Source organism: Nannospalax galili, unplaced genomic scaffold (assembly GCF_000622305.1).
Source record: "Nannospalax galili isolate Female #2095 unplaced genomic scaffold, S.galili_v1.0 scaffold641, whole genome shotgun sequence".
Taxonomy (NCBI): Eukaryota; Metazoa; Chordata; class Mammalia; order Rodentia; family Spalacidae; genus Nannospalax; species Nannospalax galili.
Genome location: NW_008345311.1, coordinates 4458456 through 4481092, shown reverse-complemented (window position 1 = coordinate 4481092; position 22637 = coordinate 4458456). Strand labels below are relative to the sequence as shown.

The 22637-nt window shown below is 38.7% G+C and overlaps 1 protein-coding gene across 1 annotated transcript in view; it reads right to left on the bottom strand.

Annotated features, from left to right (window-relative positions):
- Trpc5 (transient receptor potential cation channel subfamily C member 5) overlaps positions 1-22637 on the bottom strand; it is a 284600-nt gene that overhangs the window by 141909 nt on the left and 120054 nt on the right. The window contains exon 2 of the mRNA XM_008841576.2: positions 1312-1710. Within this exon, the coding sequence (XP_008839798.1) occupies positions 1312-1689 (378 nt within the window). The 5' untranslated portion in view covers positions 1690-1710. The remainder of the gene's footprint in view (positions 1-1311; positions 1711-22637) is intronic.

Genomic DNA, 22637 nt, shown 5'->3' with positions numbered 1-22637 from the left:
TCAAGTACCTGTGATATTGTGGGTACTTTTTCTGGTAGTGTGATATAACAAGTAACAAGAGAGAAGAATTTTTTACCTTCTTTAAGGCTATGTTAAATGCTGATGGAGAAGAAGGGGGACTTAGGTCATTTTTCTCCACCATGTCTGTAACGCAGGCAAGATGGCCCTCATTAGAGGTATCTTGGACATTTAGCCTCCAAATCGGCAAGGACAATGAAGTCTCTTTATTTTATAAAGTACATAACCTCAAGAATTTTGTCAAAACAACAAATAACAAACTAATATGAAAAGACACTGAAGTTACTGAATGTATGGACAGGAATGAAAGGATTGCTATCATAAATTAGAAACAATAAGCCAACCTCAATGTTCATGATGCCGTCTGAGAAGCAAAAAAAAAAAAAAAAAAAAAAAATTAATGCAGAGAGACTAAGGAGGAAATTTTTATGTTAGTATAAGACAGTGATTCTCAAGCCTGAGCATGCATCAAGAATTCTCAGGAGGGCCTGTTAAGGCACAGCTTATTGGGAAACATCCCAGAGTTTATGAATTAGTACTCTCGTGGTGGGTTCTTAAGGTTTTACATTTCTAGTAAGTTCTCAGGTAGTGCTGATGCCACTGGTCTAGGACTATACTTTGAGAATCCCCTATTTAGGAAACAGATGACAAGAACAGTGTCATACTAATGGAAGAGCAGATAAGAAAGAAAGAGGGAGGAAATCATAGGGCTTAGAGATAAGACACGAGGGCAGGATTGACTGCCAAATCAGTTGATTACGGAGTCTGAAACTTAGGTGCCTTGGAGGATATGAGACTCACAGAAGCAAACTTTCAAATATCTAGGAGTAAAATTCAGTCACATAATAAGCAGTAGGAAAATATATGAGGCCTTGTACTTATCAGTGCCTGCATGGTGGTGCTCGTTTAAAGTCTTGTCTGCAGAAGAGAAGCTTGTCAGAAGGAGAAAGCTCAGGTCGATGTTTGATCTCTTCTAGAATGTAATGTTGAGTAAAGGAAGAATATGAAGATAGAATTGGAGAGTGGTAAAAAAAAGTAAGTCCATATTCTAGAAGTGTAGAACATGCCTTTGAGTACTTAAGAATTGAATATATATTAGTAAATTAAAAAAAGGGAAAAGCAAATGACTGAATCTGAGCATAGGCCACACAGGGCAGCTCTGGGACAACGCCTGAGATAACTGATACGGTTTCTGACATTGGCCTTCTCAATTCCAGACTTTTTAACCGTTCCTTTAGACCCTGATGCCCTGATGTTCCTGGTTATTTTCCAGTCTATTAGGAGTTCTCTTACCTGCTTCTCTCCACTGGGTTTCCTGTAGCTGAGCAGAAGCTCCACAGCACCTACTACTTCCTTGCGGATGGCGTAGAGTAATGCATCGCCCACATACACACTGTGGTTCAGCAATAGCTCCATGATTTCCAAGTTCTCATTCTCAATGGCAATGAGTAGGGCACTCCTACCCAAAGGATCCATGCAGTTTATGTTGACATTGTAGTAGATCTCTGCCTCCTGCAGTGCCTGCTTCACAGTGGCATAGTCTCCCTTCTCCACAGCATTGAGGAAAGCCTTCTCTTCAGCAGAGAGCTCCGTCTCAGCCCTCACGATTTGCAGGGGGATGCGGTCTCTGTACGGTGAGTAATTTACCTTCTTGTAGTACAGCTGGGCCATAATTCATAGCAATTTAGAAAGCTAAGTGAGGAGAGAGAAGACCAAAGTTATTTTTAGTTACCTGAAGGTTTCAAATGGCCACTCTGAGAAGGCGGCCCTTCTACCCCTTAGATTGGAAAACCCCTAAGTGTTTTAATGACACCATTATTTTCCTTATGCCAAAAGCCCAGGCTTTCATGTCAGAAAGACTTAGCCTCTAACACTGATTTAACACTTATGAGCTCTGTGATCTTGGATAAGCCACTCAAACTCTCTCCCTTAAATTGTTTCTAATATGATCCATATTAATAATATTTTAGGAGTGACTGCATCCTATGTACCAAGTCTTGTTTTGGAGAATAACTTCTGCCTTGAAAAGACATTGTGAGAGTTAAAGGAGGTATATATTAACAGAGCAAATGACAGCATAAATCTCCTAACATAGCACAAGTTAGTTCTGTCCTTCCTTCCCTTCTGCTGTTGAAAATCCTCATGTTAATACTGATCAGTGATGTAAAGTGGAGGTCATCTCTGTCCAGCTTCTTTTGAGCCCAGGGTCTGTAGGTATGTGCTAATTTTCAAGATTATATTTGTTACTCTCTTGGATGTATATGCCCGATTGAAATATCATTTTAGGAATTGGAGATACATACAGATCAAGTTGGAGAGTGCTTGCCTAGCATCCATAAAACACTGATACCTAGCAACACACAAACTGGGTGATGGTGCCTTCCTGTATTCCCAGAACTCACAAGGTAGAGGCAGGAAGATCAGAAAATCAAGGTCATCCTTAGTCACACAGTAAGGTCAAGGCTTGCCTGAATACATAAGACCCTGTACCAAAAAATGATAAAAAGGGAAAGGAAAAATAAACATGATTTTAGTGCTAATTACAGTCCTTATTCTTCCTGCTGCTCACTGGGGAAGAAGAGATGTTGACTCCAACAGGCCAAAGCCATTTGCAAAAGATAAGCATGTACTCACTCCCTCTGCCAAACCCTGATTTCTTTCTGCCACCACTCCAAAACCAGAAGCTAACAGATTTGAAAATTGATTTGATTTAATTCTGAGAAGTGAATGGTCTGTTTTGTTTGTACCAGATCTAAGGCCAGATCATACTTAATAGAACTGATTTTAAAGTAAAACCCTATTTACTGAGCTCCTACAATGTGTTTAAACTTTCTCTGAAAGACCAAGAAATAAAAAAGCATCTTTTCTTCCATTCACACAGAATGACTCACAGGACAGAGCTCTTGCTTTTTGCATAGATCAGATTCACTCACATTCCTTTTATTGGCCCTGTGAGGTAGAAAGATGGTCCTCCTGAGAGGAGAAAATGAAGGTTAGATCCATTGGCTGATTGGCTGTTCCCTCCCATCCCTAAGGTCTTCAGTCCCCTCTGGGGTTAGGATGGACTTATCTCAGTGCTTTTCATCAAGGAACTAATTTGCCAATAAAAGGAAAGGGAAGTGTGATAAAGAGCCCTTTGTCTTATCTCCTGGTTGTAAGAGAAGGCACAGAGCTTCCACAAACATTTATTCACTCTTTCAGGTAATTACATCCCTGCTTTGGCAGAGGGAGAAGTATACATTATGTCAAGTGGCATTTGCAATTCATGTCCTTGTGATCTTCTGGGAAGTTAGTGTTTGAAGATGAGGGCTGTCTTTTGCCCTGAACAAGGCCAAATGAAAAATTTCTTTCTGCGTTGAGCTCTCAGGAGGGCAAGGTGCTTCTCAGCTCTCTAGAGAGGCACAGATATTGTCTTTTACTACTTTCAAGTAACGACTCAGCAGTGGCCAAAGAAAAGCAGGACTTAGAGGAAAGCATTTGCCCCTGAAGAGCAAATGACTTTAATAGTACTAATTTTAGACCTCCTTTCTGCCTTTATGTTGTCAATAGAAAGTGGAAGGGCAGAACAGTGTGAGCTCTAGAAGGAAGACTTGCCAGTCCATGGGCTTCTGTCATCAAAGTTTACTTCATCAACAGAAACACACTGAGCACTTCCAGTGTGCCCAGCACACTGCTAGGTAACATAATAGAACCAGCTCTGCCTTTACCATCTCTCACCTGCACCACTACCACACCTTGGAACCGATTGACTATCCTGACTCCTTTCTCTCCTCCTGAATTTTCCATTCTGCCATTAAGATATCCCATGAAGCACAACTTTGATTCAATTTTTCTTCTCTTTCATTGTTCCCTGATGTGTGTGTGTGTGTGTGTGTGTGTGTGTGTGTGTATGTGTGTGTTTGTTTGTTTTCTGTGTGTACTTACAGGTATACATACATGTGAAGGTAAGGGACTACTATTGGGTGTCTCATTCTATGGCTCTCTAGTTTTCACTTTTTCTTCTCTCTCTCTGTCTCTCTCTCTGTCTCTCTCTCTCTCTCTCTCTCTCTCTCTCTCTCTCTCTCTCCCTCTCTCTCTCTCTAGGATATTTCATTGAATCTGAAGACACTGACTGCTAGACTGTCTAACTGTCTAATCAGGAAGCCCCAAGGATCTTGTTTTCAATTTCCCAGCTCTGAGGTTATAGGCATGTGCCACCATGCCCAGCTTTTTTATTGTACGTGCCAAGGACCCAAACTCAGGTTCTCATGCTTGTGTGGAAAGCACTTTACCAACTAAGCCATCTCTCTAGCCCCTCCTTGTAGTCTTGAAATTATTTGAGTTCTGCATGGTCTCTAATATCTTCTAAGCCTTTCACCCTAGCCACAACTGTTCATCTCTGGGCGAGCCTTTCAATTATTACAAGTTGTGAAGGTTTTTCCTACACCAAGACATTTTATTTTATAAATGTCATGTTGTGCAATGCCTGCGGAGTACAGAAGAGGCTGTCAGATCCCCTGGAACTGGAGTTGCGGACAGTTGTTAGCTGCCATATGGGTGCTGGGATTTGAACCTGGGTCTTCTGCAAGAACAGTCAGTATTCTTAACCGCTGAGCCATATCTCCACCCCTCACCAAGACATTTTAATACAGCCTAGAACATTCTTTGCCAGCTCTTTTCATCTTTTAGGTCTTCTTAAACTATCACTTCCCCACTGACCAAGCTCTCTAAAATAGTTCTTTCATATTCTTTTCTCCATGATGCTCTGCCCTCTTCCTTCTTGATACTTGTCAAAATTTATGCTTAAATTTCTTTATCTAATGGGTTAATTGTCCTGTCCAAATAGCCTTAGCATTCAAGTGTAAGAATTGACTCAGGGTCCTGTTTTTTCTGGCACCCACTCTTAGTCCAGTAGCTGGCACACCCTGAACACTTGATAGATACTTGATTGAATGAGCCTTTCTTCTATATTGTTCCCTTATCTCTTTCCATTCCATCTCAGGTTCTAACCATATTGAGCCATATTCTATCTTTTCCTTTTTTTCTGACAAATTCTTTGCACCTACTCAACCCCATTCTCTCTACTTAGTACACTTCTTCTGTTTCAGCACCTTAATCGTAAAACCCTTTCTCTGAAAATCCTTCACACAATTCCCACAGAAAGTGTGCTTGAGCGTATGTATGTGTACCACATGTGTTCAGTGCTAGCAGAGGCCAGAAGAGAGCATTGAATCCCCTGGAACCGGAGTTACAGTCTGTTCTTAGCCACCATATGAGTGCCGGGAACTGAACCTGGGTCCTCTGCAAGAGCAGCAAGTACTCTTAACTGTTGATCCATCACTCCAGCCCCATTGATCACATTTCTTCACTGACTGCTTGTTTGTTTTCTTACTACTAGGGCAGTTATACTCTGGTCTCTGCAGTCTCAGAATTCACACAGGTCTGGGACATGATAGGCAGTCAGTTAACGGGAATTTAAGAAGCAAAAACAATTGAGTACTGGAACAGTTAAGTACTAAATAGGTAGCACTAATCTGATGCTTTGTGATCTCAAAAAGGGCTCAGTAATGACTAGAGGTCTCAGAAATGGCTTCATGGAGTTGGTAACTCTTTTTAAAAATATTTTATTACTTTTATTTTATGTGTATGAGTGTATTGCCTGCATGTAAGTGAGTGCGTCTGTGTTGTGCAATGCTGCGGAGGTCAGAAGAGGGCTTCAGATTCCCCTGGAACTGGAGTTAAGTACAGTTCGCAACCGCCATATGGGTGCTGGGAATCGAACCTGGGTCCTCTGCAAGAGCAGTCGGTGCTCTTAACCCCTGAGCCATCTCTCCAGCCTGGAGTTGGTAACTCTTAAATTAATCTTTGGAGGATTAATGAAATTGCAAATTTGAGGACAGTCCTGCCCCATAGAGGGCAAGAGTAAAAGTGGTGAGGCTGATCATTGTCTGGCTGGAAGATGGTTATGGAGGGCAGAGGAGGCTATTTTTCAGGCTACAGTAGCATACAAGATTTAGAAGTACATAACCTTGGTTTTCCCATCAGAGAAAGGTTCCCAAACATTCACCCATTTGCCACCATAGAAAAAAAGACTGGATAGTCTTCTCTCATTGTGTTGGGCTAAGCATTATAGGGAAGATCTAAGACACCAGTGTGGGGGGAAACAGAAGATATATGTGTCTCAGGCAAAAGTGAAAATGAACGAAACTGACTCATTCGGCTCCCTAGTATATTCCAGGCTTTATGCCAGGATCTGGGGCAATAAAGATATAAAAATAATTATTATAGTTTTGAATCGTTAATGTTTCCTGGGCACTGTGCCAGTTATTGGGGTAGAACTATCACTACAACTGCTTCTAATGGCAATAGTAATGAATGCAGCAAGCCGTGCCATTCATTAAATTCTCACCATGTGCCAGATGCTGAATGCATGGGTTAAAATAATAAAGGGAGTTGCCACTCAACTCATGATAATTTGAGACTTGAAGTAAATATAATGGAACGACACATAGTCAAATCAAAATCTAGCCTTACATTTCATCTCTTACATTTGGGCTTATCTACTCTATTTTGTTTCCAGTGAGGTGTGCTATAAGAGGCCTCATAGAATCCTTTTGTTGGAACGCTTATCTACAGAATTTTGCTTGACATGATATGGCAGAGTCAGTCTTTGGCATTAAGAGACTACAGCTGCAAAACAACCACTGGAAGCAATAACAAATCATATGGTTATCATCTAGTATATCTTAGCATGAATTCCACCATTAGTAAAGTTGTTGTGCTATAAATAAATATATCTGACTAGGGAAAAGAATAAAGGAGAAAGGAAACACCTGGTGTCCAGCCTTGGGACCCTCTTAAGCATCTCTGCCAATATCTACGCCATGAACTTAGAATGTAGCAAAAATTCATTTCCCGTGTTACCAGTTGACATATAGCCCATGCAGATGTTTAATGACTTCCAGCATTCCTAGCCCTCTTTCAATCACCACCACTGGAGCCACTTGACACTAACAGCTTTTGCGTCACTCCAGGCTGAGACCAATCTCTTCTCCATATGCTTGCTACTAGCCCTCCTCTGCTGTTATGTAGAGAATAAGGAACTAAAAATGGAAGTTTCACCTCTTGAGGAGGTCTTATTGGGACAACCCCGCCTGGTTACTCTTTGCCGTTATATTTGGCAGACTGCATTTCATCAACTTCAGCCAAGCACTGCAGTAGATTTTTTAAAGCTAAAAACAAAAACAAAACCAGCCTTTATTTCATGCCTTTCTGCCAGTGAACCCCACTGCCAATACAGTCCCCTAAGCAAGAAAGATTAAGAATTTTCTAACAAGCTGTCTCAGAGGGCTTATCTTGTTTTGTCTTTCCTTTGATGCCTGCCAAGGCAGCTTGTCTAATGGTATCTGTGACATTTGTGGGATTAAATCATGCGATTTAAGGAGCTAAATCGATGGACTGGGCAGAAGGCCAGAGTGCAAAGTGGCTTTTCCAAATCCCAGCCCAGATCACTGCCCTGCACAGGCCTTTGTTAGGAAGTCTGGTTTTCCACCTAACTAAAAAATTAGTTCCTTCGGAGGGATCTGCTATCTGCATATTGTTTGTATCCTGTGCCAGAAGGATTGGGGTTTTTAAGTGTTGGAACTTTCTGACCTCACACCATTATCTACTCCATCTATAGGCCTGTACATGTCTTTGGGATCCTTCTGAGGCAAATACATTTAATCTGATAAATTTGTGCAATCTAAAGTATGAATAGCTGACAATACATTCAATAAATGATTTTTAATGTATGCCAAGCAATGTGATGTAAGCTGGTAGCAGTGGCTGAGTGGCTTAAAGTCAGAACTCTTCTAGGAAAACTACATTTGAACAGAGATGTCAAATACCCAGTAAAAGAATGATTGTAGTACAAATTTCATAGTCCAAAGCCCTGGTGTGGACACATCAGAGGAAAGTTGTAGGGTGTTCAACTTCAGAGCATTTTGGCTACTTTTGAATTACCATTTGTTATCTTCCTAGTTTCATTTTATTTATTCTTGGATTTTTGAGACAGTGTCTCATTCATGTAGCCCAGGTTGGCCTTGAGCTCATATTGATCCTTCTGCCTCAGTCACTTGTGTGCTGGATTTATAGAAATGAGCTACCATGTTCATTTCAAATGTCCCAACATTAAATTAGTAACAGTAGTCTTTTCATGCCAAGTTCATATATTTATCCTTATGCACGGTATTCTATAGGTCATCTAGAATGAGCTCCATCTCAATAAAAAGATCACTGTGACACTGTCCTTGTTAATAACTATCTGATTAATGAGCACGGGTACTGATGGAAAACATCACTTTTCTACTTATATTGTGAACAAATTCGTCTCTATGTTCAGCTGAAATCACAAATTTCAGTCCCTAGACCTCATTCCCTCTAGAGCAACATAAGTCATATTTTCTTCCACAAATAGCCTTCAAATATTTGACGTCAGCCATTATGTTTTTCTCTACCGAAATATTCCCTTCTCTAGAATTAATGTTGTTTCTTTAATAGTTCTTCATATTAGACAACTTTTAAATTTCAGAATATCCCCATGGCCTATTTCTAGTGATCATATAGTTTGTTTCCCTTAAAGAACAATACTCAGCTGCGTGCATAGTACTCTACAAATTACTAGACTGGCATATACATTGCATTATGCATGGTTTTCTTCATTCATTCATTTGTCCATTCGTTCATTCATGCATTGTTTAGGTCGTAATGTTGTAATGTCTTGCTTTAAGAAGCATTTTAAACAATCTAATATGGTGACATATTTACAGTATTTTGTTTTTCAGGAATAAATCTTATCAGTCCAACAATTTCTTTACTTATGAGTAAGTTAATATTTACCACTTCTTATGTGTCATGTATTCTGTGTACTAATTCTTGATGCATACTGTTTACAATGATGCTCATTTTTAGACAGTTGCCATTATTTTCTCATGCCATCTGGATAATGAACTTAAAGAACAGAAAGGTTAAGTAAATTCTTTAACAGCTATTGAAGTGGTGCTGAGGGATTGCAACCACAGTTATGACCCCACAGTCTACATTTGTTTATTTTTAATTTTAAATGCATATTTTAATTGAATTTTTGTGCATTTCATGTAAAACATCTTAACCGTCTTTATATCCCATCCCACATCCACACCCCCAGAGCTCCCCACCAGATTTCACACATTTTGTCATGTATGTTAAGCATATTGAGTCAAGTTAGTATACTCAGGTTTCCCTCAATGCACATTCATGTACTTACTTGAAGGTAAGACCCTATGCTGAAGACAGGACACTTCAGACACAGGATTTGGAGTAAAGGAGCTAGAACTGATCTGGAAGCCACCTCCCTGAGAGCTAGCTCTCGGAGGAGACTATGCAAGCTGCTAAGAGAGAACATCAACCGACAGTCCAAACGCAGCTTTAAAGCCTAATAACCACAATGACTGGCATAACAAACTATATGGATGCCATAATGGCACTTTTATCTTGGGGGTAATCAACCTAATTGGACTTAAAGCCCACAGTCTACATTCTTAACCACTTCAATGAAGGTAGTTTTCTTTTTGTGTACTCAATAGAACCTATGACACTATAATGTGTACTACTACATACCGCTATCAACAATAGTAGATATTTAGTGTTTTACTTAGATACTTGTTATGCACCAACTCTTTGTCAGGTACAGAACACTTGGTAATAAGAGAACACAAATATACATATACAAATGACATAGCCCTTTGTTTTTATGAACTTTTATGAAACTCTCCAGACGGAGAGATAAAAAATGTAAACACCGGGCCTGGAGAAATGGCTCAGCAGTTAAGAGCATGTTTTGTTCCAAGCATCCATGTTAGGCATCTTTAAACAGCCTGGAACTTGAGCTCCAGGGGATTTGCCACCATCTTCTGGACTCTTTGGGCAACTGCAATTATATGCCCAAACTCACACATTAACACATAATTAAAAATAAAATAATAAAAACCCTTAAAAGCCAAAGGTTATTTTGAAAAAAATGTAAATATATTATGTGTGGGATAGAGGTTCTAATCTAAAGAGAACAAGTGTTCAACTCTCCCTGGGGAAGTAAATGAAGGTATTAACAAAGGGAGAGATGTTTGAGGCCTGTCTTAGAGTTAGATGGGAACTTGCTCCGTAGCTATGCAGGGATGGCCATTCAGGACAATGGACTAGCATTTACTCAGATGTAAGGATTTAAAACACAATGATATTAAGAGAACAACAACAAAAGAGAATGCTAACTTTCTATTCTTCAAACCTGTCAAGCGTATGATCACTTCAGGGCCTTTACACGTGTGGTTTGCTGCCTGCGATGCTTTTCTTTAGGCCTTCCATTTCTTTTTTATTATGCAAGTTTTCAGACTGAATGTCACCTCCCCAGTGAAGCCTCCAAGACTTCTCTTTCAAACTCCCCACATATCACTTATTATTCTGACTTAATTTTCTTCACGTTAAGTTTTTCAATAAATTATCCTTACTTGAACTGACTACATATTGTTTGTTTACTGTTTCAACATTAGCTCTTTCAACACAAATAAAAACCCCATATTAGCAATAAGTCATGTGTACTAAAGTATTCTCAGAACCTGTATGTAATAGGTTCTCAGTAAATATATATTGAGATATTATATGAAATAGTGTTGGGAATAAAGGTGGGGGATTTGCAATGCTTTGCTTCATGTATACACCCCACCATAACACCGTGTCTTCATGCAAGAAGAACCCCCCTCACCATAGGTAAAGTATCAATTAGTAAAAAAACTAAACAAATATTCATAATTCTACTTCTTTTGAGAGTGATGAAACTAGATTTGGGGAGTTGATGTAATTCTGACTAGTGAGAGATGTACCGCAGGGCTTCTGTCCTTCTCTCTAACTCCCAAATGTTGTCATTTGCATGCATAGTGGTGATTACATGAGGAAAGCCAACCTAAGAGATACAGCCTGCATGGTAAGGATGACATAAACTGGGTCCTTTATGTGGTTGAGTCATTGAGATATCCACCACGAGTCCTGTTCAACTTGCATGCTTCTATTTGTGCAAGAGATAGTTACCTTTGGTTAATCTACTTTTAGTCACTGTCATTTTTTGTTACAAGAACTGAAGAAATCTTAAATCATAGCATTTTCTAAAATATAAATTACCAAAATTAGACCACTGAGAGATAGAAAATCTGAATAGTCATATTAAAATAGTCTGAAATACCTACCAATTGCAAGTCATTCAACTCAGATGCCTTTATTGCTATAAGTAGAAGTTTAAAATACACCCAATTTTCTTGATATTAAAAATTTTTCAGATCACAAAATGTATGCACATTCAAATGAATTCTTCATAGCTAGAATATCATGTCAACACCGAATAAAAATGCTGCAAAATGAAAACTATATATCAATTTCAATCATGACGATAACTGCAAGAATTCTGAATATAATATTAGCAATTCAGCAACCATTTACCTAAAAAACCTAAGTAAAAGTATAAATGAAGTAAAATAAAAATGATTACCTCAAATACAAATAATTATTGCCTCAAATGAATAATGGACCCACACTTAAGGACATTTGGAGCATAAATCAGATTCTATAGGTCATATTATATAGATAAGAGAGCATATTAAATTGGGTGGGAGGCAGAGGGGGAGGTGCAGATAGGGTTAAGGATCTAAAGGCCATCAAACTAGATTTGTATACGAATCACAAAAATTCAATAAAAATTAATACAATAAATGATAAACTGCTAAACCCATTGTCATTAAAATGAAGAACAAAAGATAAAGATGGTGTTATTATCATTCAACTTTAAAATTCTGAATAATGTAGCAAGAAGTACATGAAAATATTACGACTATTTGAGCAGAAACAAAATGGACATGTGGGAGAATAATGGAGTAGGAAGGGTTAATTGGGATGAAGAATGGGAGGGAAGGACAGAAGAAGGAGTATGGGAAGGGGTAACTAACACTCCAGGCCTTTAGATAAACCTCTATGGAAAACACCTACCACTATATAAGCTAATATACAAGGCAGGAAATAACACATGTCTAATTACGAATAGAAAAGAAATGAGACAGCCCATTGCATTACTCATATTTTGTCACAATAACAAAATACCTGATCCAGGCTACTCGTAAAAGAGAGAGAGATAGATAGAGAGAGAGAGAGAGAGAGAGAGATTGTAAAAGGAGATTAAAAGCAGTTACCTTATAACGGAGGCATTGCCACTACTAGACACCATAGGTTATCAAACTAAAAGCCCAATGCTAGGAATGGATTCCTTCTTTTGAAGCTGTTGACCAGGGTTCCCATAGACCCCCCAAACAGTACCAGTAATGACCCTGATCTTGGTTACCCACCAGAATCTGATGGCAAGACATTATTGCTGAAGATATTACATTCATAAGCGGTAGAACTAACAAGAAGAAACCAAGATGGTACTGAGTTCAAAGCTTCATCTCTACTGACTGGTTAGATTTCACAGTGCTGGGATGTGTTATTCACACTACTGAAAGACAAAATTTGTCATTATCCTTATCCAGCTGTCAATCACGAGTACTTCAATAACAATTGGCCTAGCAAGATATGATGTCTGGTGCAATAGTGACATGAATGCATCTCTCAACTCTCAGCAGAGACGTTTCCTTATGCAGCAAATGGTGATCAACAAAGAAACCCACAACTTGCCAATGCGCCGAAAATAAGAGAATGTAGAATGATTATCCCTGAATTGGACGTCTGTATCAAACTTCTGCCTCCAAGAGCTCAGGGATCATTTCAGAAGAGGGTCAGAAAGATTGTAAGAGCCAGAGGTAGTGGATGATCACAAGGAAAGTTTTCTAGACAACTGGACAAGTCACATGAATTCAGAGCAATGGTGACAACATGGATAAGTCCCACTGAAGCTCAAGTCAGACAAATTCCCAGCATAGACATGGGGAAGTGTGTAAGAAACTCAAACCTTACCTGAGGAACTGTTAAAGACCAATGGTTGCTGGGAAGGGGAGAGTCAGTCTCTTTCAAGGATGTGACTCTTGGTAGTTTAACCAGGCTCCAGTGGATGGATTCAAACTGAGGGACATTTGAGGACACAAATTTGACTCTATAGACCTTTATATATACTAGAATAGATGAAATTGGGCAGGGGTAGTAAGGGGTTGCAGATAGGGGAGAAGATCTAAATACCATCAAAATATATTGTATGAAATTCACAAAAATCCAATTAAGTAAAGTAAAAAAATAATCAGCTGTGTGTGATGGTGCACACTTTTAATCCCACCATTTGGGAGGCAGAGGCAAGAGGAACTCTGTGAGATCAAGGTCAGCCTGGCCTATATAGAAAGTTCCAGGTCTGCTGAGGCTTCATGGAGACCTTCTCTGAAAACAAACATACAAAAATTTTCACCTTCACGTGCAATTATCATCATAATTTAGAAATGGAAATGAAAAATATCCAGTTCATAATAGGGATATCATTTTCAGATGCTTAAGAATAAACTTGACAAGAAAGGAATGCTATTTATGTAAAAAGTTATTGGAGAGTATGAAACAAGATCAAATGGAACAGGAAAGCATGACACTGAATAGAGAGAGACATCTATAAATTATTTTTTCTGTATCAGGATATAAATTAAAAAATATTTTTATTGAGTTTTTGTGCATTTCATATAATAGATCTTAATCAAATTTAGACCCCTTCTCCATGTGTACCCCACCTTACCACCCAACTGAATTTCATGCATTCTGTCATACACGTTAAGTCTTGTTTGGTCAAGCATTTGTACCCAGATGTCCCCTGGTACAAGTTCAGCCACTTGAGTCTATTCAGCATCACTAGAGTCACTCCCTTAAACAATATCTACTCTCCCTCACCCAGCAGTAATCAGTTACCAATAGTTCTTCCACTAGGGTTGGAGCATACTGCTCACTTCCCTTGTTCTATGCTGGGTTTTTATCTGACTGACTCAGCATGGGTCTTGTACATGCTGTCACCATTGTTCCAAGTTCATATGAGCAAGTTCCCAGTGGCCTGAAAGCCAGTGTTTTCTTATGTTCATGAACATATAATCTTTCTGCCATCTCTTCTGCAATGGTCCCTGAGCTGTGGGTGGGTGAGATTTAATATAGGAGTCCTATCCAGGGACACACACTCTTCAGTCTCTTGTTCTCTAAAACATAGCCAGTTGTGGCTTTCTGTGTACATCACACTTGGTTGTATGAGGAAACTCCGTTGGTGAGCATTGAGAGATGTATTGGTATTCTCTCTACTCCTTGTTCCACTATGTTCCATGAGCCTTAGGTGTAGAGTTTCCACTGTAGATCTCTCACATAGGGCTGGACATCTCTTAGACATATATTCTCTGTGTATGACCAGTTGTGTAACTCTGTAATAGGCCCATCTATTACAAAGGGAACCTCCTTTGATGAGTGGTGTATAGTGTACATTTCTGTAACTGTATGGATCCATATTTGACATACGGTAAGAAACTTAATTTGTCTAGAGATGTGAAAGAGATAGGGTTTTCTCTAGGATCTATGACTTCTCCAGTCATGTGTATTTCGCTGTGTTTACAGTGCCATCTATGAGATCCCTCCCATTGAGAGGGCATTAAGTCCAATTAGACAGCTGTTGATTACCCACTAGATAAAGTGCCACTATTGCACCAATAGCAATAGTTTGCTGTGCCAGCCTTTGTGGTTATTAGACTTTGGGGCTGGGTTATACCATTGATTGATTTTCTCCCTTAGCAGCTTGCGGATTATCTTCCAGAACTATGAGAGCTAGTCTTCAGCGAAGAGGTTTCCAGGTCAGTTCCAGCTCCCTTGCTCCAATTCCTGTGTCCAGAGTATGGCCTGTCTTCAGCAATAGAGTTTTACCTTCAAGTTCTAAGAGGTAATTAAGGGCTGTGGCAATATTCTGTGTAATTTTGGGAGTCTCTTGGACTACCTTGACCAACAACTTGAAAGGAGGTTTCTCCTGTCTGTCACTGTGTTTCTTATTATATAGCCTTCAGGTATACACATGCACCCATGTTCAGATATTGTATGTGTATTTTTCTGGGGGTTTTTGAGTTAATACATTTCCCCCTGTTTTTTTTATATCACCTAAGCTTTACCACTCTTTTCTCTCTCCTGTTTAACTTCCCCCTTTCCTCCCCAGTTTAAGTGCCCCCATTTTCCCCTTGATAATACCTGTCTTCTATTATTCCCCCCTCTCTTGAGTTCCTTCTTCCCCTTTAAACCCATGGTTCCTTGTATGTCCTTTCCTCCTACTTTCTCAGTTGAGTACCATGATTTTCCCCATTTCCCCCTTGGTAATGTCTGTTTCCTACTATCCCCCTCTCTTGAACTCTTTCTTTCCCTTTACTTCTGTGCTTCCTTCCTATTTTTCTGACTCTTGCTGTTAAATTAGGATATATACTCACATATAAGGAATTGGTGCTAAGATCGGCAAATGAAGGAGAACGTTATATCACTTACCTTTCTGAGTCTGTTACTTCATGGTATAAACGTTTTTAGTTCCATCCTTTAACCCCTCAAATTTCATCTTTCCTTACCACTGAGTAGAACTCCATTGTGTAAATGCACCACATTTTTGTTATCCATTCATCAGTTGAGGGACATTTAGATTGTCTGTCTTTCTTAGTTATTGTGAAAAACACAGCAATAAACATGGATGTTTAGGTATCTGTACAGTAGGATGAGCTTTAGGGGTATATTTCAAAAAGTGGTATAACTAGATCATATGGTAGAGTCATGTTTAGTTTTGTAAGGGTTCTCCACATTGTTTTTCATAGTTGTTGCATGAGTTTGCATTCCCAGCAGCAGTGAATGAGAGTTCCATTTTCTCCATATCCTTGCAAGCAGTTGGTGTCTTTTCTTTTGATCTTAGCCAGTCTTAAATTGGTTTTGATCTGTATTTCTTTAATTACTAAGTCTGCTTAGGATTTTTAAAGGTGTTTATTACTCTTTTCTTTTTTTTTCTTTCCTTTTTTTTTTCAAATACTGAGTCAACATAATTATTGCAAACATAAAAGGAGAAGAAAAATGATGTGACATATCTTATGTATCCAGCACAGTGTGGGGACTGTGGCTTCCCTCCATGGGGCAGATTTTATTTCCCTGCCATACCTTTCTGTCAAATTCCATGGCATGCACACAGAAGGAAGCTGGGGAAGATCAACAAAGCTCAGGAGCTATGTAACCAATTCTGAGGCACCCCAAGGAGCTAGGGGCCAGGATGATAAATGTTCTTTTTTTTTCTTCTTTCATTTATTTATTTTTATTGGGCTTTTGGTTACTCTAGCATTCCACCCCCCCAAAGAGGTAACCCTAAAATCTTTTAAGGGTTAGATACAAGCTTCAAAATACTTTTGATATTTTTGGCCTTTGGAACGGAGCATTTTGCTAAAAGGCCCAAGGACATTTTGACTTTTAGCCAAGAAACTGGCTACTTTTCTTTGGTGTCTTTTTACCCTAACTGCCTAACCAGTTTCTACCTCCTATTCTTATCACACCATCCTCTGAAGAAGTTACCCAAATTGTTGATAGGGAATCAAGACACAGATCACTCTGGCTTCTTCCATGCTGAACAGGGACCCAGGGTGAGGCAGTTGGGGTACCTGTTCCTTGGGTCTATCTAAAAGACTCCCAATTTGCATAACTCTTATCTCTAAGTGGAAAAGAAAGTCCTTGAATTGTGAATAGGAGATGTAAAGGAGAAGTAAAGGCAAGAGTAATTAACATTAAAAGTTCTAGACAGGGAAGTAGAAAAAAGTCAGAACAGGGCAATCTTCAAATATTCATATGAGAGTCCAATTTATTTCTTCTTTAGGTGGAGATCAAATTTTTCCAGCACCATTTGTTGAAGAAGCTGTCTTTCCTCAGTTGTGTATTCTTGACACCTTTGTCAAATATCATGTGGCTGAAATTGTATGCACTCATGTTTGGGTCTTCTATTCTGTCCCATTGATCTAAATTTCTATTTTTGTGCCAGTAGCTCTGTAATATAGTTTGAGATCTGGTATAGCGATCCCCCCAGCATAGCTCTTTTTGCCCAAGGTTGCTTTGGCTAGCCACGGTTTTTGTGGTTCCATATGAATTTTAGGATTTTTTTTCTAGGATTTTTTTTCTAGCTCTGTGAAGAATGTCATAGGATTTTGATTGGCATTGCATTGAATCTATAGATTGCTTTTGGTAAGATTGACATTTTTACAATATTAATTCTACCAATACATGAGTACAGTAGGTCTTTCCATTTTTAGGTGTCTTCCTCTATTTCTTTCTTTAAAAACTTTAAAATTTTATTGCAGAGATTTTTTAAATGTCTTTGGTTAGGTTTATTCCTATTTTATTTTTTGAGGCTCTTGTGAAGGTGAGAGTTTCTACATATTTTTTCTCTGATTGCTTGTTATTGGTATAAATAAAGGTTACTGGTTTTTGTAAGTTGACTTTGTAAACTGCCACTTTGATGAAAGTATTGATCATTTATTGTAGTTTTTGGTGGAATTTTTGGGATATCTTATGCATATCTCATCTACAAATTGTGAGAATTTGACCCCTTCTTTTCCAATTAGTACTTCTTTAATTTCTTTTGCTCGTGGTACTGCTCTAGCAAAAGTTTCAAGTGTCATATTGAAAAGGAGTGGAGACAGTGTACAACCTTGTTTGGTTCCTGATTTTAATGGGAATGCTTCCATTTAGAATGATGTTGGCTGTGGGTTTGTTTTATAGCTTTAATTATGTTTGTTCAAGCCCAATTCCCTATAGAACTTTTTACATGAATGCATGTTGGATTTTGTCAAAGGCCTTTTCTGCATCTTTCCAGATGACCATGTGATTTTTTACTTTAAGTCCATTTATATTATTTATTACATTTGACTTTTGTGTATTGAACCATACTTGTATCTTTGGAATAAATCTGACTTGATCATGGTGGATGATCTTTTTGATGTGTGTCTGTATGTATGCAGTTTGTGAGCATTTTAATGAGAATCTTTGATTCTGTTTATTAAGGATATGGACCTATAGTTTTCTTTATTTGTTTTGTCTTTACCTGTTTTGGGTATTAGTGTGATAGTGGCTTCATAGAAGGGGTTTGGGAGTGCTCCCTCTGTTTCTAGCTTTTTGAATAATATAAGAAGTATTGGGTATAGATCTCGTTGAATGTTTTCTTTCTGTAACATCTTGGGTATAGTCATTTCTGTCTTTGGTCCTTTGTGGTGCTTCCAGCATTCTGTGTAGGGCTTGTTTGGTGGACAGGCATTCTTCCAGACTATTTATGCCATGGAAAATTTTCTGTTTCCCTTCAACTATTATTGATAGTTTTGTTGTGTAAAGTATTCCAGGTTGGCATCCATGGTCATTTAGAACTGGGAATACTTTGGTCCATGTTCTTTTGGCTTTCATAGTTTGCACTGAGTAGTCAGCTGTAATTCTGAGGGGTTTTCCTTTATATGTGAGTTGTTTTTCTCTTGCAACCTTCAGTACCCTCTCTTTGTTCTGTATGATATGCCATGCTGTGTGTGGGGGTTCTCTTCTGTTCCTGTCTAATGGGTGCTCTATGTGCTTCTTGTATCAGTATAGATATATCTTTCTCCAATTTAGGGACGTTTTCTTCTATAATACTGTTGAAGAACTGGTCAGTTATTGGCCTGAAATTTTTCTCCTTCCTGTATGCATATGATGGGTCTTTTCATGGTGTCCTACATTTCCTTCATATTCCATTCCTGTGTGTTTTTACATTTTTTATAATTTCTGCTTGACGAATCCAGTTCTTTCTTCAACTTTATCGTCCAGTCTTGATAGTCTGTTTTCTGTCTCATTCATTCTAATTGTGAGGCTTTCTCCTGTTGTTTCAAATTGACTTACTGAGGTTTTCGATTCCATCTTCATTTAAGCTTGGGCGTTCTTCAATATTTCTATTTCTTTGTGAATTAACTTTTCAAGTCCTGCATTGTTTTTATCATTTTGTTCAGCTGCATATTTTCTTGAGATGCAGTCACAAGTTTATGCCTATCCTATTAGATTTTTTAGTTGTTTGTGTGTTCTTAAATTCCTTGATCATGTTTATGGTTGTTCTTTTAAATTCTGCATAGTGAGATTCCTCTGGGTGATTCTCACAGTAGTACACTTCTGTGGGACTTGTGGGTTTTGTTGGAGACATATTCTCTTGGTTTTTCATATTATTTGTGTTTCTATGTTGCCATTTGGGCATATGGATGTCTTTTGTTGGTTGTGTCTGATAGGAAATTCTATTCTGCCTTTGTATAGTTGAACTTTGGTTCTTTTATATTGTTGATGTAGCTTGCTGCTTTTTGCTCAGGTATGAAAAGTTATTTGGTGTGTGCTTCAGGTTCTGGCAGGGTAGTAGGCTGGTCTGAGTAGTAGGTGGGTTTGTAGTATGCAGATTAGGAGGAGGGCCCAAGGGCAAGACAGGGGTGGGGGCAGCCTGTGAAGGGTCTAAAAAACGAAGCTGGAAAATTGGCCTTGTTTGGGCACAAGGGATCACAGGGATTGCGATACAGTGGGCAGGTCTGGACTAAGAGTGTAGTACAGGGATCTGTGGCAGAAAGAGCAGGAGCAGGCCTGGGATCAAGGTTAGAAGGAGAATCCATGCAGAGAGAAAGTAGGGCTGTTTAGGCTGCTAGGAAATCAAGGAGCAGTGGGTATGATTTGACTTTCCAGGAAAAAAAAGGTCTGAGGTTGGAAGGTCAAAGGCAAGCAGATCAGTAGGCCAAGGACAAAGAGGGGTTGGGGACAGCCTGTGGAGAGTTTAACAAACTATGCTGGAGGATTAAGCTAGTTTGGATTAGGAAGCTATAGTCCAAAGATCTGAGATGGAAGAGCAAGAATAAGCCTGAGACTAAGGCTGGATAGAAGGGGGACAGATTTCAAGGAGAGAGCGAAGTTGCCTAGGTTGCAGGGGAATCAGGACACAGTGGATGGGATCTGACTTTCCAGGGTGGTAAGCTGGTCTGTGGCAGGCAGATCAGGAGGCCAGGGGCAAGGTGGGTGTGGGGACAGCCTGTGGCAGGTCTAACAAACTACCTTAGATGATTAACCTAGTCTGGATTGGGAAGCTAGTCCAGAGATCTGAGGTAGATGAGCAGGAGTGGGCCTGGGCCCAAGACTATGAGGGAGACAGAATGTGGGGAGAGAGTGGAGCTTCTCAGGCTGAAGGGGAATCAAGATGCAGCCAGGTTATACAATTTATAAGGTAAAGATATCCAGGTTTTATATAGATCTGGGAAAACTTGAAGTTTAAATAGAAGGATAATGTACAAAAAAATTCATGAAAATTTTGAGTAAAATGAAAAAAGTTACTGTCACAAATGGTACAATAAGGAATTCCAATTATCACTCGGCTAAAATGACAATTAATCTAGAAGAAACTGCCACTATTAAATTTCTCTGGTCTCTGGAATCTAATATAAAGAACTTACAATATCAAGGGTAGTTATTTTTAATTTAAAAAAAAATTATTTTATTTTATATGCATGAACACTTTGCCTGTATGTATATTAGCACACTTGTGTCATGTAATGCCTGTGGAGGCCAGAAGAGGGTGTTGGATACCCTGGAACTGGAGTTAAGGACTGTTGTCATGTGTCATGTGGGTGCTGAGAACCAAATCTAGGTCTTCTGCAAGAGCACCCATTGCTCTTAACTTCTGAGCCATCTCTCCAGCCCCTAGGGCAGTTCTTGATGAAGAAAAAAGGTATACAATTTTGATAAGAACTTGGTTGCATTTTTATTAAGCCATCTGCTGTGGTTTTCTTTACAGCTTAGAAGTGGCCATTAGGAGAATGACTCACATTCCTAGTGTAACTTGCCTCAGAGGGCAATAGGACTTTGTTGTAAAGAAATTTTGATTGGCCAATATATAACTATACATGAATGTGTATACATTACTGGAAGATAGGGGATTGGCTTAGAATGTTGTCTTTATTTTTTCCTCTGCCTCTGGAACAGCCTTGGGTTGAAGTAGTTTCACAAGCAGTGTTTGTCAAATTGTAATAGCTTATTTGATCAGGTATGGAGTATGAGGAACAGAAAGTAAAAAAGAGTGAAGAGAAATAAGCAGTGTGTTAGAGATGTGTGAGATAACATAAAGCACATCAAAAGATACATAGTGGGAACTCTAGAATGAAATGAGGAAAGAAAAAGGAGTACAGCATATATTTGAAGAAATAGTAGCCCGAAATTTCCAACATTGGATAAATTATATGAAGCTACACATTCAGAAAGTCCAAAGATACTAATTATAACTTCCAAGGTATCCATTAAGAAAATAACTTAGAATACTTGGAAAAGGAAATGAGAAGTGAATAAAAATGATACACTCCAAAAGTTGATTAAACACAAAGCAGGCAGTGATGAGGGAATTGAGGAACAGAGAATATGTAAGACAAATAGAAAACAAATATCAAAACTGCAGAAGTCGAGTAGTTACAATTTGAAGGATGTGGTTGAGGGAAATGAAAGTTGAGTGCATGCATTTAGATATGCTGGTATTTGAGGTTTTTATTGGGGTATTAGGAGGAGTAATGTAGTCAGCATGTAGAACTAAGCAGTGAGAACTATGGATATGGAGTTCAGAGTAGTCAATATATTGATCAAAGATTCTCAGCCTTGGTTGCATATTACAGTCACTTGAAGAGCTGTTAAAAATATCCACGCCTGGGTTACATATTCTCCATAAACTGACATTTTAAAGTGGATCTCCAAGTGAAACTAATATACGCCTGAGATTTATTACTATTAATATAAATGGTAACTAAAGCTGTTGTTAGTGGATGTGGTCATCAAAAAGAACAAAAATAGATTAGGGGAACTGGAGTGAAATTGTCTACATAGTTTGGAGAAGGGCCTAGATCTCCATTGTCAAGTACAGTAACTATGTGTGACTATTTAAATATAAATTAATTAAAATTAAATGAAATAAATTCAGTTCCCCACTTGTACCAGCCACATTTTAAACACTTGTTAGCCACATGTAGCTCATGGTTATGATGTTAGATACTAGAGGCATAGAATATTTGCATGCTTGATGACATAAATGTCTGTTTCATCTCTAAAGTGACTAAAGTGGATGCTTCCAATTCTAGGGAAAATATAGAATATATATTCAAGTTTTGGTCCTGTCATTTGTATAATAAATTTTTATGGCAATCGATGTGTATGTAGTATATTCACTCTTGCATGTTCTTTCTTTTTTGACATACAGAGGAGTTTTGGAGAACTATTGGCAGCTGGATTAAATCAATACTCTTCACTTTCACTAGAGTGAAAACATGAGCAAAACTATGTATTTTTCTCTCTCAAGTCACTCAGTTGCATGAGGGAGTTTAAATCTGTTGCTCAACACTCATTATCACTTTGTCTGCATGCTGTTCCTTGAAGCAGTCAAAGGAAAGGCAGAATGGAATGACACTGATTATAGCAAATAAAAGGCAGTGTAATTGGTTAAAAATCTTGCAACTGATTATTAGTCTCAGAGGGGCTTTTATCCTTGATTTTATAGGTCATGGCAAATCATTGCCTGTCTTTTTTCTGTTGCTCCTTAACTTTAAAATCTGAAGTGACAATGTTCACAG